Source organism: Xyrauchen texanus, chromosome 19 (assembly GCF_025860055.1).
Source record: "Xyrauchen texanus isolate HMW12.3.18 chromosome 19, RBS_HiC_50CHRs, whole genome shotgun sequence".
In the NCBI taxonomy this organism is placed as follows: domain Eukaryota; kingdom Metazoa; phylum Chordata; class Actinopteri; order Cypriniformes; family Catostomidae; genus Xyrauchen; species Xyrauchen texanus.
The window spans coordinates 41,018,991-41,036,849 of record NC_068294.1 but is presented as its reverse complement, the minus strand read 5'-3'; the positions used below and the strand labels follow the sequence as shown (position 1 = coordinate 41,036,849).

At 37.8% G+C, this 17,859-nt stretch overlaps 1 protein-coding gene across 1 annotated transcript; it reads right to left on the bottom strand.

Moving 5' to 3' along the window:
- Nucleotides 1-1,395: 1,395 nt before the first annotated feature.
- Nucleotides 1,396-17,639, bottom strand: LOC127659725 (E3 ubiquitin-protein ligase RNF12-B-like). The gene is made up of 4 exons (XM_052149674.1): nt 17,507-17,639; nt 14,885-15,075; nt 6,592-6,696; nt 1,396-5,122 (listed from the first exon to the last, which is right to left on the bottom strand). Exons 2-4 carry the CDS (start codon nt 15,051-15,053, stop codon nt 3,303-3,305), a joined length of 2,094 nt encoding a protein of 697 aa, XP_052005634.1. The 5' UTR covers nt 15,054-15,075; nt 17,507-17,639; the 3' UTR covers nt 1,396-3,302.
- Between the last annotated feature and the right edge of the window lie 220 nt (nt 17,640-17,859).

Sequence of the window (17,859 nt, the reverse complement as noted above, 5' to 3'; positions counted from 1 at the left end):
TTTTTAACTTGCTAGTCTATAGGAAGTTACTTTTTTTTTTTTTTTTTCAGTATGCAATAAAAGAAAAAAAGAAAAAAGATATTTACCCAACAAGCTTGTTGGTGTAAAATGGTATTATCCATGTTTTAAAGGTTCTTCGGGAGAACGCGAACATTGTCCATTATCACTTGTTCTCAAACCAGGGCAGGCCAACTCTGTAATACTCTGCGACTGCCATCTAGTGGTAGCTGCCTGCCTTGCCTTTCAGTTGCGTGTGGATCCTCACTGCTGAAAATGCGGAAAGCAAGTCTCAAAATCCAAATGAACCGAACAGGATCGATTCGAACAAGGACTCAATAAATGCACGCGTGTCTTCTGATCCACAAATGCACGGATTCCTTTTTGCACGCGGAAATTGTCACACTTTAATACAAAGCAGAACATTTATACTCACAAACATTACTTTATTTGTAGAAATTGCTGCACATTTATGTAATTCTTAATTCTACAGACACCGGTTGAAAAGCATTTGTTTCATTGTATAGTGACACACATTTACGAATCGTGTTCACGTTAATGAATAGCACTGGCTTGTTCGTTAGTTGTGTGTGTATGTCTGTGTGTATGTGTGTGTGTGTGTGTGTGTATGTGTGGGTGGAATGCTGTAAACTGCGAAAAGGAAGTCTCAAAATCCAAATGAACCGAACACGATCGATTCGAACAAGATGTCAATAAATGCACGCGTGTCTTCTGATCCACAAATGCACGGATTTATTTTTGCATGAGCAATTTTTGATTTATTAATGTAGAACAGAACATGTTTATTTGCAAACATGTCTGTATTTGTACAAATCGCTGCACAATCATTCAATCCCGAATTCCACAGATTCAAATCAAATGGCATTTGTTTGTGGTTAGTAAAATACATTCACAAAATGTATCTAGTACATGCATAATTGTGTGTGCATTCATTAATCATATTGAGATTAAAATCATCCCATACTTTTTCCCCCCAAACAACTTTCTGAAAACACCCATCCGCTATCGGTCAAGCAAACACATAGTCCAGCCCCCAACTCATGCCATTGGTTGAGGCAATGTTGTTGTGTCGGGCTGGACAGGTCGCTCAAAAGATAGGAATTTTTTATAGCCAGAGACAGTGTTTACAGTTTTCAAGAACATTAAATTGATGATTTCTTTCATATAATTGTCTCTGCATGTTAAACTGGGGTAGGAGATTATTTCAACGCCGAAAATCTTTAAATCAACATAAACTGAGTTCATTACAAAAACATTATCATGTTCTATACTTACAACTAAGTACTTTTCAACATAAATATTATTTATGTTTTTGCATTTCATGGCAAGTAGGTACAGTAGCTTACAGTAATGTAAAAACACTCATTATTGCGATGTGAAAAAAATTAGGCTTCTTTATTATTTAAAGAACATTCGGAAAGTAAGATTGTAAGTATGCATCATGGTAGTATTGAGTATGCTATGACAAACCATTCCAGTAGTGTTGCTGTACATATCTTTATTGTACTATACAAATAACATTATGGATTGATGAAGCTGGAACAGACTGATCAAGTTGAAGCTGTCTTTCGGCCAAGCAGACTGGGGAAATTGTGCAATATCTGTGCAGCAAGCACTGGCAAGGAAATGACACCTTGTGAACTCATCCAATCCGAAACTGGAAAACTTCTGGAAAATCAATTATTCATTAAAGCTCAAACCTTGAACCAAACCTTGCAAAAAAAAATAAAAATAAATACATATGTCAAGGGTGTGTAGAACCAGTGTTGGGTAATAAACTTTTCACAGCATATTCTTGAGTTGTTCAAGAGCAGGAGGTATTGCTTAACTTCATTTTGTGATAACAGAGCAATGATTTAAGCAGCACTTAATATGATGGGACACTGGTGAGGCCACAGAGCAATGGACAGGTGAGGAAATAATTTTATTCATTTTAAACATTGGAAGCTGGTCAAAAATGACTATGAAAATGAGTCAAAAATATAACCTATAAATATCAAGACAAAATTTATCAATTCTATTGACCTCAGAACTGATTTGCAATAATATGCATTTACAACAGTTTGCTTGCTTACAATATATGAAATGCTGATGTAACTCATTGTTGGGGATATTATGTTAAGGTTAGGCTTTTAAAGTCAACACGGAAACAATGAAAACAGGTATTTCATATATTGTTCCTAAATAATAACACTGCATTTCTTTACTCTAATGGGACTAATGTAATTAGCACCCATATAAACCAACCATTACATAATGAGAAAAATAATTTCCTCCGCATTAAAGATAAATGTTGCTATTTTTCCATGTACAGAACTGTTAGAAAAACTTCGGTTTAAGTCTTCATTTTGAATGTTAATATTTACAGACTACAACATACAAGTCAATGTCAAATCATCCTTTACATTTTCCCTATAAGCATTGCAAAACATTGCCTTTATGTAGCCAAGTTTGTTGTGAGTCAGACATCTGATATAATAGTACAAATTGGGGGGAAATAAAACCGGATGGATCTGTGAAGCATATTTACAGCATTTGTGTGTGTTTGGAAAGCGTCTGAAAACATGGGTTTCAAAAACCAACATTACAGAACACTTTAAACTACCAAATCCTATTAAATTCAGAACTTGAATTTCCTACTGTTTATCTTTACATGGACATTTACGACAATTGGGGAACTGGTACAAAACAGACCATTCTTTCATACTGAAACACAACCAACACTGTATGAAAAAAATAATGATAATAGTTTGAATAACCGCAGCACTGTTTAAAAGTTGGGACTATCTTCCAATCGAATTGCATTTGTCTCAAGTGATTAATGTTTGATTACTAGTCACTATTCTTCAAGCTTACAGGTCTGCAAATGTTATCAAATAGTTACGTTTTATTTAAACATAATCTTTGTTGAAATCTGATATATAATACTAACTTAAATTCAAATTTGTATAGTATGAAAGCGTATGCACGTTGCACATCATATAATGTTGTTGAATGACATTGTTGATTTTCAATACAAGTGAATGATCAGGGCTTGCAGCATGGTCTACGTCTGTTTTGTCTTGAATCAAAATGTATTCCATTGCAAGATGAGTCGGAATACACTCATTTTTGTTTGAAAATAAACTTGTTCCTGGCCAACTCCAGCGAATCTCGTAAACTTGATGGCTTCATATAGGATGTACTGAAAAATCTGCATGACAGTCCTCAAATAACTAGGTACTAAATGTAAAGGGAAGGAAAGAGGCAAGAAACATGTCGGCGTTCCACCGAACCAATTTTGGCTAGACGACACTCTCTCGGTTAGTGGAAACAAGAACCGCCCTACGGCAGATAGGGCAGGTTGAGTTCTCTGAAAGCCAGCGGTCAATACAGTGCACATGGTACTCATGCGAGCAGGGCAACTTCCGCAACTTGTTGCCTTCGGCATACTCCGTAATGCAGACGCTGCAGGTTTTAAGCGCATCGCTCTCGCCAAAGTTTCGTGTGGAGAGGTTGTCGATCTGTTCTTTGGTGAGGCCTCTAGGCTGATCATCATCATCCTCATTTAGCAAGAAGAAGTGCGCGAGTCGTAGAAAGGGAAGAGATCCAGTCTCGTCCAAGCTAATGGGTGCACGTGGTCTGGCTCTGTTTTCCAGAGGAGTTGCAGCGCCGGGCACTCCACCTTCCACTTCCATTTCCTCTGTCTGTGCCTCCAAACCATCCTGGTCTGAGCTTCCAGCTCCAGGAACAAAGGAATCTGCTTCAGAAGAAGCTGTTTCAGTAGAAGCATCAGGATTGCCCAGTGCATCCACAAGGTCTGCTGATGGGTTGTCTTCACGGCTCGACTCAGGGTAGTCAGAGTCCATAAAGTAGCTAAGTTCCCCAAAGCCAGTCATGATCTGCCGAATCATGGACTGCAGAGCCAGAGAAGTGGCTTCCCCCAGTCCGGTATCAGAGATCCTGCGAATGGGAATGCGGATGGTGCTGACATACGTCCTCACTCCCGCCCGTTCAGAACGGGAGAAGGTCCGGCGGAAGCCCCCACGTTCAGTCTCGTATAATAAAGTGTTGTTGGAGGTCTGTGACCGAGACCTTGTACGGTTGGCAATGCTGTCTCTCTGGCGGTACTCTCCAGGACGTACCCTACGTACCTGCAAATCCAACATTATGGTTGGAGGACGTCGACCTGAAGCTCCTGCTTCTCCAGCAGGTGCCTCTCTTTCCTGTGGTGCCTCGGGGGCTTCTGCTCCCAATTCTTGAGGTTCAGCTTCTACGGTGCTCTGCCGAGACAAAAACAGTTGCCGAGTCCTTGAGCTGCCCTCCACCTGGGGCTCAGGAAGGGTCTCCGAATTGCGATTAGGTAGGCCGTGCTGAGTAGGAGAAATTCCATCCAATCTCTCGAGGTTGAGAGGCGAACGACCTCTTGCAGTGCGAGCCCTTGTCCGTCGCTGCTCTGGGCTTCTGCTGCGAGCCCTTATTTGACCCCTGCGTGGTTGCTCCACTGGAGGCAAGATTGGGGGAGTTGAGATTGAGGGAGTTGAGATTGAGGGAGTTGAGATTGAGGGAGTTGAAGCTGGCGGAGTTGAAGCTGGCGGAGTTGAAGCTGGCGGAGTTGAAGCTGGCGGAGTTGATGCTGGCGGAGTTGATGCTGGCGGAGTTGATGCTGGCGGAGTTGATGCTGGCGGAGTTGATGCTGGCGGAGTTGAAGCTGGGGGAGTTGAGGTTGGTGGATTTGGTGCCCTAACCTCCCTGTTTAAAGACAGGGAGCTGGGAACTTGCAGCTCTGGATCTACTATAACAGCCAACTCATCCAGCACTGGTTCCTCAACCACCTCTGCCGGCTCCACAAGACTTTCAGGCTCAGACATTGGGACATCTGGTTGTTCCTGGCCCCCTTCCAGTCTCTCGGTCTGCGTTTGCTGTTCAGCTAGGTTGCGATTGACATTGATCTCCAAGCTGAAGCGGAAATCTCCACTGTTGGGATTGGTTTGGCTTACAGCCCGCCATGACTGGTTACCCCGGTAACCGCTCCTTGTTGTATTACCCGTCTGTCGTACTGTGTTTAGCCAATCCAGAAGAGTCTCCCCACTGGGGTTTTCCTCAGTGCCCTCCGACTCTGTTGCTGTAAATAACAACAAAATTGATTAAAAAAAATTATTAAAACAGGACAATAGAGCTGGTCAGGCAATAGTCCTGAAAAACCTAAAAGACCATTTGAATTTTTGAAACATTGGTTCCCTTAGGAATTTCCTAGGGAATTTTATAATTAAAAATAAAAATACTAAATAAGAACTAGAACTACCCCAAGCATGAGTGTAAGAGCCTGACAAATTGGACAACCATTGTGGTTCTTAATTAGCCAAAACACGGTTGCTTCTAAATTAACTTTAAGCATGACTGTAGTTTATGTTGTAGAACAAAATATGAAATTCTCTTCAGGGAATTTTAACCACGCATCTATTTTAACTAATTAAAACTGGTTGGTTAATCAAGAACCAGTTCCATATTTAAAAAAAATACTAGAACAGTTTTCATGACATTTGGTTCCCAACTGGTTTATATGACAATGTAGTTAAAGATACACATTAGTTTAGAATTTTATAAAATAATAAATTAATAAATTAAAAATGTAATGCAAACAAAAAAATTTATTATAATATATAGTTAGGATTATGGCTGTCAATCCATTATTTTATTAATAGCATTAATTAAATGAGGTGCCAATTAATTAATCGCAATAATTTGCATACCAATATTTACTAAGACCCCAAATAACCGCTTTTTAGAATAATTAAAATAATTCTAAATATAATATATAAGCCTAATAAATATTATAATTCAGATAATTAAAATACATTACATAATATTGTGGCAACAGACAAGTAAAGCATTTAGACAAAAAAAAAAAAAAACATTATAAAATATTGTTCCTTTTACTTCCATAACATTGAACATAACCTTAATGGCCCGATTCCCACTGCACTATTTTTAATTGTTGGTCCATGTACTCATCCGTCAGACTGACGCTTTTGGAGCTTATTATTTTGGTCTCACTAGTTTTCAGCACCTCAAGGCATGTGTTTTTAGGAAGCTGTCAAGTTAAAACTAGTTTGAAACTTTGAAAAATGTACATACAGTTCAGTAGTGTGAATCAATTACTGGATTGCATTTATGCCTATAAAAAGTTTGTGTAAAGAAACCATTACAAATTTTGCTTTGTTTATTTTTGATTTCTTATATCTGCTCTGTTGAGATCTGAAATCATCTCATTATTTGGCTGCTGAGGGCAGTAAATTCAATAAAAATGGCATTTCTTATTTTCAAATATTTCTTCCATAAAAGTGCAAAATATTAGTTAATAGAACCATTAATAAACCGGAATGGAAAAATGATTGTACAAATCCCAAACCCTACTCATAAATCCAAAACTACCATTCTAAAAACCCATATAAAATTACCAAAGGAAGCCATTGCAAATAAGCTTTCCAGGTTGGCCTATAAATCGATATCTAGGCTGTACAGCTCTATAACAAAGAAAACACCTGGATGATATGGGCTCTGTACAAGAAGGAAAATCTCCAGTCAACTTACCACTAGGCCCTTCACTCCTCTCTTCAGTGGTGCCACTGCTCGGCGGCTCAGGGCCATCCTTGACTTGCCGAAGACGACTCAACAGTTCGTCTGCTGTAATTTCACCTGACAAAGAAATATAAGAGTTCATTGTGAAATGTGTTCACACCAGATGCCAGAGAAAGGGTAAGAGACTTTGCAGGAATGTGTAAACTTGTGTAATGTCATTAAGCAGATTTGTATAAATGCATTGAGTGCTGTGGTCAATTACAGACAATACTTTTATAACCTTCAATGTATCTCCAGTGGGACCTTTTTTAATTGGGGATTTAAATAAAGAATCTACAAGACTCAAATCTTATTATTAAGAAATAAATGGCTTATATCTGATACTGATATGTAGCAAAATTATATCTAACTGAATGTAGCAAAATGCTGTATATCCGACTTTCAACTTGTATAGTGAAAATATTATATTTCCGGCATAATACCAGTAGTCCATAACTCATTAAAAAGATTCATTCCAATTTGTGAAAATATCTAACACATATACACTTTACCTGCCTCTTTAGCAAAGAACATCTACATTTTCTGCTTTTTTGGGGTCAGCTGACTACCTGAATGTACCGAATAAACAGGTTATCCCATCAATGGATTTTTTTCATCCCTGACTGTACAGGCATATTCCAGGATGACAATGTCAAGATTCATCAGGCTCAGATTGTGAGAGTGGTTCAGAGAGCGTGAGGAATCATTTTCACACATGAATTGGTCACCACAGATTCTGGACCTTAACCCCATTGAAAGTCGTTTGGATGTGCTGGAGAAGACTTTACAGAGTGGTTCGACTCACCCATCATCAATATAAGATCTTGGCCAAAAGTTAATGCAACTTTGGATGGAAATAAATGTTGTGACATTGCATAAGATTGATGAAAAATGCCACGTCAGATGTGCGCCATACTCAAAGCTAAAGGTGGTACAAAGAAAATATTAGAGTATGAAATTTTTTTTTTGGCCAAGTAGTGAATAACAATGAAAATACGAACACAATGCATAACTGCTTTCACCACAAGATTCAAATGACATTGCACTTGAATTTGTTTTTAATAATTGAGGCGTTTCTAACCATCATTTCTTAAGACAAAGTCGGATATACAGAATTTCACTTTATAGATTTATTTACAAGTTTAAAAACTAAATAAATGATGTCTTTATACAGTAGCTGTCCAGAAAGACTTCTCATAAAAAAACAGCAACAGGACAGTACAGACAACCACCAGACTTACCAGGACACGAAATGTCCATTCAATGCCATCTTCTGGAAGGGTGCATGGCTAAAGGATGCTCCAAAATAGCATTCCTTTCCACTGTCCTGGGACAGAAATGGATTGGGTGTCTTCATAAGTTTGTGCTTCTTTAAAAATAAAATGTAAAGCTAAATAGGAATAAGTGTGCTTACAAAAAGACTTGGTACCCAATTTCAAGATCAACAAACGGATGCTACAATATGTTCTGGAGATAAAAATGTAGACATATGCAGCTCTCAAATATCATTAATGCTTGCACTCAATTTAAAACTAATTGTTGCACTGTCATGACACAAGTGATAACCAATGATGATTGACATCACTGATGACATCATGACGAGGCATCTTGAGGAGTGACGTTATATATTCCAGGTTTTACAGTCTGAAGCCAAGTGACAACTTTTTGTTTGTTAATCTGGGAAAAGTTTGCGCTCTATTGTACCTCTCAAATCATATTCACTTGTACATATTTAAAGCTGCTCTTTTCAATAAAACAAAAGTAAACTTTATTTTATTTTTTTTAAGTACCATTTTTTTAAGTCTCCTGACGACTTGTGTTTGGATTTGGAGGCGAGGATCTCTGATTTCATGACGAAATACATCAATCACTATGTCAGTGTGCTACTGCATGATAATTATCTGCAAAAAAGTCATGAGACCAAGAATGGGTGACATTGAAATCTGAAAATTAATCTAAGCACAAACGCAACATTTTGAGCAGAATTCTCTGTCATTTTAGTGGAGTACCTCTATTAATCAAATAGGTATATAGCTGCGGGCCAGAAACCTCCAAATTGGGGCAGAATCTCCCAAAGAGGGCGGGGTTACTCCCTATATATTTAAAGGCGATTTGGAGCTCACGCCCCCTTTTGGACCAGTGGTTTAATTCATGTCTTCTGAAGCAATCCAGTTGGTTTTAGGCAAAAGGAGACCAAAATGTACCTCTTTTCAATATAAATCTTGACATTTGGGTCTCCTTGGCAATCATGACTTAAAGCTTGATTACACTTCCTATAGTATCATCTAGCGCTCTGCACATGCATCAAGCACTAGGGAGTGTAATCGAGCTTGAAATCATGAACGTGTCAAGAAACTGCAATTACTAGAAGTACAGTGTAAGAGGAGTTATATTTTGGTCTGTTTTCACACAAAATCGATTGTAATGCTTTAGACATTGATTAAATCTCTGGAGTCTTATGGATTACTTTTATGCTGCTTTTAGGATCTTCAAAGTTTTGGACCCATTCTCTTGCATTGTATGGACCTATAGAGAGGATAAATTCTACAATAAAGTCTTAGTTTGTGTTTTGGGTGAACTATCCCTTTAACACCAGGCGTAAACTGCAATCTGTCCCAACTGGACACTTGTGATCACCCAAGATGTATGTTCATACAAAGTGTGAACAGGGCCTAAAAGGCTCAATAGTTCATCCATCTGTACATTATGGCTACCAACAAAATTCTGATTGTTGACCCATAAGAGAAATATCAAAAAGAATGCACAAGTGTCAGGTCAGTCATATCTCATTACACTAAAAACATTGATTAAAAAAAAAGAAATTGTGGTTACAGACAGTTACTTACAATAGAAGTGTATGGGAAGAGTCCATAATTGTTAAAATACAAGCTTTATTAAAAGAAAAGCCACAAGACAAACACTTAACAAATGTGATAAAATCACTTTCAGGACTTACCAGCATTTTGTCGTCATGGCAACAAAGTTGTCATATTGGATATAAATTCACACCAGAAGGGGTAGCAAGTGATTTTATCACTCTAAAATCATGTTAATATGGAAATTGTTATCTTCTGGCTATAATTTTGAAACTGTATTTTAGCATTCTTGGACTGGCCCCATTCACTCCCACTGTAAGTGCCTTAAGGCCCAGATATAAACGCAGCAAAAAAAGAAACGTCCTCTCAGTTTCAACTGCATTTATTTTCAGCAAACTTAACATGTGTAAATATTTGTATGAACATAAAAAGATTCAATAACTAAGACATAAACTGAACAAGTTTCCCAGACATGTGACTAACAGAAATGGGATAATGTGTCCCTGAACAAAGGGGGTCACCAGCTGCATTAAGTACTGCAGTGCATCTCCTTCTCATGGACTGCAACAGATTTGTCAGTTCTTGCTGTGAGATGTTACCCCACTCTTCCATCAAGGCACTTGCAAGATCCCGGACATTTCTGGGGGGAATGGCTCTAGCCCTCACCCTCCGATCCAACAGGTCCCAGACGTTCTCAATGGGATTGAGATTCGGGCTCTTCGCTGGCAATGGCAGAACACTGGCATTCCTGTCTTGCAGGAAATAACGCACAGAACGAGCAGTATGGCTGGTGGCATTGTCATGCTGGAGGGTCATGTCAGGATGAGCCACATGAGGGAGGAGGATGTCTTCCCTGCAATGCACAGTGTTGAGATTGCCTGCAGCTCAGTCCGTTGATGCTGTGACATAACCATAACGGACCATAACGGACCCTCCATCTCAAAATCGATCCCGCTCCACAGTACAGGCCTCGATGTAACGCTCATTCCTTCGACGATAAACGTGAGTCCGACCATCACCCCTGATGAGACAAAACCGTGACTCATCAGTGAAGATTACTTTTTGCCAGTCCTGTCTGGTCCAGTGAAGGTGGGTTTGTGCCCATAGGCGACGTTGGTGCCGGTGATGTCTGGTAAGGACTTGCCCTTACAACAGGTCTACAAGCCCTCAGTCCAGCCTCGCTCAGCCTATTGCGGACAGTCTGAGCACTGATGGAGGGATTGTGCATTCCTGGGTAACTAAGGCAGTTGTTGTCACCATCCTGTACCTGTCCCGCAGGTGTGATATTCAGATGTACCAATCCTGTGCAGGTGTAGTTACACGTGGCCTACTACTGCGAGGATGGTGATCTCAGGAAATCCCAGGAAAAACGCTTGGTGAAAGAATCACTATGGATTGCAATCTGCATTTGTGATGATGTGTGGCTGAGTGCGATCGCTGATGAAAATAATATCCACATTAGCTTGACGTCTTGTCGGTTCTTCGGTAATTGCAGCAGCTCATTTGTCATTTGATGAAAAAAAGTTTACAGTTTTGATGTGCTTTTCCGGATGCTGAAACCATTAAATCAGCAGGGAGTCCTGATAGTCAATGGATTAACCAATTAATCGGATGATTAGTTTTAAAAATCAATAAATATTAAGTGTTATTAAAATAAATATCCCAAGTTCTCCCTTCAAGTTGTAATATTCATTATGCTCTACAACACACAATAATGGTTTTGTAACTTATTGGAATGTTTTAGAACACCTTTTATTAATTTAATTTCAAGTAAACTCAGTTGTGAATGTGTCTTTGCATGAATTTATCATTATGGCACACACCATGTTTGTTATTATCACAACTTATTTCTTGAATATTTATTTGTTGCCACGTCGAAGTGCTGCGCTTAGCGTCCGTATATCCCTCTGAAACACGCCTGTTTGGGGTCAAATGAACATAACAGAACCCTAGTCGCAATTAATTATTTTTGGTCGCATACGTAACCATTTTATCCGCGGTCTGGAGCCCTGCACAAATGCTTTTGATTGAGCTTAACTTCTACTGAACCCGGAATATTTCAAGCTACAGAAAGGAAGAAATTTAAAAGCTGAAACCAAACGCATTGTGAAATAAGTCAGTGACCAAAAATATCACATGCCAGCCTGAATATTAAAATAGAATTTCTTAAAGAGACAGTTCCGGTTTTTAGCATGTGTTGAACAAATCAATATAATAGTACAAATGATGTAATTAAACAATTAACATGTAACTTATATATGCAATATAATATCATATTTATTGATTGACTATATGGATTTGTTCCAAACAAATTTTTGACCAAAATGATGAAAAACTAATAAAATATTTGTAGTATAAATTAATATTTCTGTAGTTTTCCTAGTTAGAAGGTTCGCTATATAATTAACAGCATTAGCTGGGAGAGAATTTCTTTGATATGTACATAAAAATGGGCATTATAACTGAAATATACCCATATCAGTGTTTCCCCTATATGCATTTTGTGCAGCGGGTATTGCGAAAACCATTTGAATGAGGTACAGAATTGTCTGTTGCAAAACTCCAAATGTCTCGGTGATGAACCACTTTAAAATAAACAGTCCCACCATTCAAAATGACATCAACAAATAAAACAAGAGAAAACAAATTAAAGGCTTTTCAATTCTCAGATCACAACAGGCTACAAACATTTGCATGGATTACTTCAGTAACACTAACTGTACTGTATTAAATATGGTAATTGTAAGACAGCTGTCTACTAATCATGGTAGCGAGGATCTATGTATGCTTTTATGGTTACGATGAACTATTACGAATATCATTGTTAAAACTATGGATACTTTGGAAGAACTATGGTACATTTGCATATTATTATGGAGCAAGCTATCAGTGTTCCCTCTGTATAAAGTCTGTACTCTTGTAATGCTTTCTGATTGTAGGAAAATGTAAGTGGTTTTGTTTGCCTTCAAAAATCCCAAGAGATGACAGCAGTTTAATCAGTATAAAGGAGCCTAATGAAAGGAATACGTAAAGCAGAACTTAAACACACTGTCAGAATATTTCAATTTAGCCATATAAAAAAATAGGTGTTCATTTTTTCCCCCAAAGATGTTACTGTTGTTAATATCATAATGATAATCTGTATCCCAGCCTCAAAATCAATGCTATACTGTCAAATGTGCATTTCAATGCCCATAACATGTAATATTATTTGTAATTGCATGGGTGCTACCAAAGCAGGCGCAGATGCAAGATTTCCAAAAGGCCCTTTGGGAGCACAAGTAAACCCTGATGTAGCCTAGGCTGAAATTTAGTTGACACCCATTTTAAGCAATTCCTCCACGTATGCGTTAATAAAGGACGGGCACACAACAGCACGGCTGCTGAAAAAAGTTCCCTTAATTTGAAACATGTGGCAGAAAAGTAGCAGCTAAACACAAGAACAACTCCAACATTTTGCCACGTTTGCTCATCAGCGGGACAATCATCCCGTGCAATTCAACGAGATATAGGCAAGTTGTGACAGTTCTGCTAATTTTTCCAAACAGTTTTTGAAAATTGAGACAACACTGTAAGAACAACTAGCTAAGTGACAACTAAGACAACAAAGAGAGTGAAATGTTGTTGCCATTTGTAGATCAAGTGGCCGAAAAAGTAGCTCGCTAAAACGCCACTAGCTGCACAATAAAGTTTAGTCGTAACTAAAATACAGTTGTAATCAGCTAATGCTATGTCCTGTAATAATAATAATGGAAATGTGGCACAATGATGACTTCAATGTTAAGTTCAAGTTAGAACGCCACACAATCGTACATTGCCATGCAGTGCGAGAGAACTTGCAGTTATGAAATTTGTAGTTGCCTAGCTATATATCAGCAACTGGCTTGCTATCCAGAAAAAACATACTATTGTTGCAGCCTAGTAGCTGGCTTGATAAAATTAGTTTAGCCTTACTTTAACATTAGCCTGAACAAGACAAGTTGTAGGTCTGTACAGATCTGTAATGATCAGTGGCCATTGAACCTATGCTGTAGATATCTGGTTACAGCTTATAAACTTTTTTCTCACGGGGCGTTTACTTTTGATTAATTTGATATGCGAGTGAAATAGGTGTTGTATTCTACTCTCATGAGAACTTTCCAATCTGCACAATGATTTGACCATATGTTTGACAGTAGTGCACATTGAATCATATTTCATAAGTTATGGAAATGAAAAACAAAGACTAATTTGTCAGCAAATTAAAAAGTACCTCTCAAGAGTTGGTTATATTGCCAGTATTTCATTGTAAAGTCTTTAAAAAGACACCAATTTTGGTATTAGTTATTAATTCATTTGATGATTTGGAGTGATGTGGCGTAGTGGGCTAAAGCACATAACTGTTAATCAGATGGTTGCTGGTTCGATCCCCCCACAGCCACCACCATTGTGTCCTTGAGCAAGACACTTAACTCCAGGTTGCTCCGGGGGGATTGTCCCTGTAATAAGGGCACTGTAAGTTACTTTGGATAAAAGTGTCTGCCAAATGCATAAATGTAAATGATTTCTTTTTCAGCACAGAATGTCAAAAGAATGCCAATATATGTATTTATTATTATTTAAAAGACTCAAAAGCAAGCAAACAGTATTATTAGTTTATTTGCTCCCTGCAATACAGGCAACATGTATAATAAATAATATGTACTTGCATTTCAACATGTTCACATACTTTGAAATCATAATGCTTCAATAATTAAAAAAATACTTTTGAATCCACGAATTACATTACTTTTGCATATTTATTAATGTATAATTAGCATTTTGGCTGTATAGTCGCAGAACGCCGCAAACATTAAGCAGAACTATAAATGCAAACCAAAGCATTGGCCACTTTGCGAAGCCTACATCGTAGGTTCAATGCAGAAGCATAAATCATCCTTAAGACATCAACTTAAAGTTATATTTGCCTATGGTTTTGATGGTAGTTTTTTAAACGTTCTGGGATCTGTTAATTTAAAAGGCCAGTTAGGTACTGAAAATGTAATTAAACATGTTTTTAAGAGAACAACAATAAAATGTGTTTATCGTTCAACCTGTTTTGTAATGTAATTCAATATTGTGATATTACGTATACAGTGACAAAAGCTTCAGCAATTATCGTGAAAATTTGATACCGTCACGTGCCTACCCAACCGCTACTACAATGAGCCATGCACAATTATAACTGTCCTTTTAGGCTTATTGTAAGACCCCGCTGAGAAAATGAAAACAGTTTGTCACTGAAGTGAAGTTCTCTTTTAACATTTTCCTTCCATTATTAATTGCTCACAAGCTAAACATGAATTCTATACCATTTACACCTAAACCGGAAAAAAAATATCCTTTTATACGAAATGTGATGGACAAAAACAGCCACTTTTGCCATTAGTCTCGAAGTATAATGTTAATACTCAAAAAGAAAAAGGTTTTACCAGGGGTGCCAAGCAGATTGTTGTCTCTCATTAGCCTGTAGTCCTCCTCACTTAGATTGTTGACAAACTGATAGAAGGCCTCCTCTCGGGCCAGACGATCCAGCTGTCTCCTGCGCTGTATTTCAGACTGATCACTGCCACCTTGATCTGCATTATCCTGACCCTCCATCACTACTCCGATTTACTACGAACTGTACACAAGAGTAGAAAACATAGCAGTTTCAATCAAAACACTCGCATACTGACAGATATGGCAGGTACATGGAAGCCATTAGAGGTAGACCGATATATCGGTTTTACAGATTAATCGGTGCTGATAGTTGCTTTTTGCAACTATCGTTATCAGCAAAAATCTATAATGACAGTTGCATATAGTTTTTTCATCATTTGAATATAAGAGTCCCCATTGTGTTTCAGGTTTGTTTATACTTAAAGTCCCATGCTATGCACCAAATGTTCGAGTTAGGTTTTGGATTTCGGTTGCACAATACACTGCATCTGGGATATTATTAATTTAAGACTCTTTGTCTGTGCCCGTCTTAGTATGGATAGAACAAGACACTTTTTTGACAATTCAAATCCATTTTAAAAACGATCAGCCTTTCCCACCATCTTAGTTATCAGAATGGGCAAAATCCACTCGACCTCTAGTAGCCATAACTGCACCACCATGGCACTACCACAGAACTTTATGACGATAGATGGATGAATGGTACACATTGTACTATTGTAGTAGTATTATTAGAAGTACAATTATGTATATGGTAATCATTCAGTACAATGGCAATAATGATAAATGTTGCATTGTAATGCCATCATGGTACTGCTACAGTACTTTTTGTAAGGACAGACAGACAGGTAGATAGATACACTGTGGCCAAATGTTTGGAATAATGTACAGATTTTGCTCTTATGGAAAGAAATTGGTACTTTTATTCACCAAAGTGGCATTCAACTGATTGCTGTGTATAATCAGGACATTACTGATGTGAAAAATTACTATTACAATTTGAAAACATTTCAGAACTTCTTAAACTACTTCAAAGAATTCTCGTAAAAAAATCCTCCATGTGCAGCAATGACAGCTTTGCAGATCCTTGTTATTCCAGCTGTCAGTTTGTCCAGATACTCCGGTGACATTTCACACTTCCTGTAGCACTTGCCATAGATGTGTCTGTCTTGTCGGGCAATTCTCACACACCTTACAGTCTAGCTGATCCCACAAAAGCTCAATGGGGTTAAGATCCATAACACTCTTTTCCAATTATCTGTTGTCCAATATCTGTGTTTCTTTGCCCACTCAAACCTTTTCTTTTTTTTCTGTTTCAAAAGTGTCTTTTTCTTTGCAATTCTTCCCATAAGGCCCCCTGAGTCTTCTCTTTACTGTTGTACATGAAACTGGTGTTGAGCGGGTAGAATTCAATGAAGCTGTCAGCGGAGGACATGTGAGGCGTCTATTTCTCAAACTAGAGACTCTGATGTACTTATCCTCTTGTTTAGTTGCACATCTGGTCTTCCACATCTCTTTCTGTCCTTGTTAGAGCCAGCTGTCCTTTGACTTTGAAGACAGTAGTGTACACATTTGTATGAAATCTTCAAAAATGTTGGGCAATTTCAAGCATTGTATATTGCCTTCATTCCTCAAAACAATGATTGACTGATGAGTTTCTAGAGAAAGCGGTTTCTTTTTTGCCATTAATATTGACCTTAAGACAATCCAGTCTATTGCGCACTGTGGCAACTCAAAAAAGACAATAACAATGTTAACATTGTTAACACAGACAAAGTTAAGCTTCATTAAACGAACCAAATAGCTTTCAACTGTGTTTGCTATAATGGCAAGTGATTTTCTAGAACCAAATGATCAATTTAGCATGATTACTCAAGGATAAGGTGTTGAGTGATGCTGCTGTCTAGATTTGATCAAAAATGACTTTTTTCAAATAGTGGTGGTGCTGTTTTTTTACATCAGTAATGTCCTGACTATATTTGTGATCAGCTGAATGCCACTTTAGTGAATTAAAGTACCAATTTCCTTCCAAAACAGCTAAATCTGTACATTGTTGTAAAGGTATGTAGATAGGTAGATAGACTGATTAGTATGTCACTAGACGGCCTAATAAACAGTTTAAACCCTAAAAATAGCGTCGCTGATATTCTTCATTCACTGAAACAACACCGTAAAATCCCAGATAAATTGTGATCAGATATAATGAGCTCACAACCGGGGAAGAGACTGAAAACAAAATGGCATCAGCGAAGCAAACAGTCTAACGGCTACACCTAAAGTGTTTGAGAAAAACAACCTTTATATGTACCCATGATAACATTAACGTTAAACAATTCTTGAATGTGCCACAACATTAAAGCAATATTACATCAACGGTGTATTTCGTAATGTGTGACGGCAAACCTCTCGCAACCGTGAACTGAAGCAAAGGCTGAATGCTAACGATAGCTTTAGCATGAGCTCCAGTCAGCTCGCAAGTCCCATAGAGAAACAATGGGCATGCTAACGCTAAGCTAACGTTAGCACGGCTATGAGATAAAAACAGCAAACAGAAAGACAGCATTAAATCAATTCGACGATCAGGTAAAATACTAAGAAAAACACAAAAATACCTTATTATATTTGTCTGTGTTTTCGCTTATTTAGTCACAGATTTGTGTGCGTCTTTTAGATGTTTTTTCTGTGATGATCTTGACAGCTATTCAGGAGTTCATTTTTTCAAGCGTCTCTTCAACAGCGAATCTGTTTCCGGTGTGAGGGATTGTGGACAAACGGAACACAACCTAAAAGTCCTGATTTAACGACGACGTCCTCTGCTGTGGATTTGATATATTTGATCAACGGCCATGAGTTATAAAGTATATATATGATACAATTATTAATATTAATGAATTAGTTCCACATACAAATGGAAGTACAGAGTATATAATGTTCTTCAAAAAATAAAAACAAAATATATTGTTTT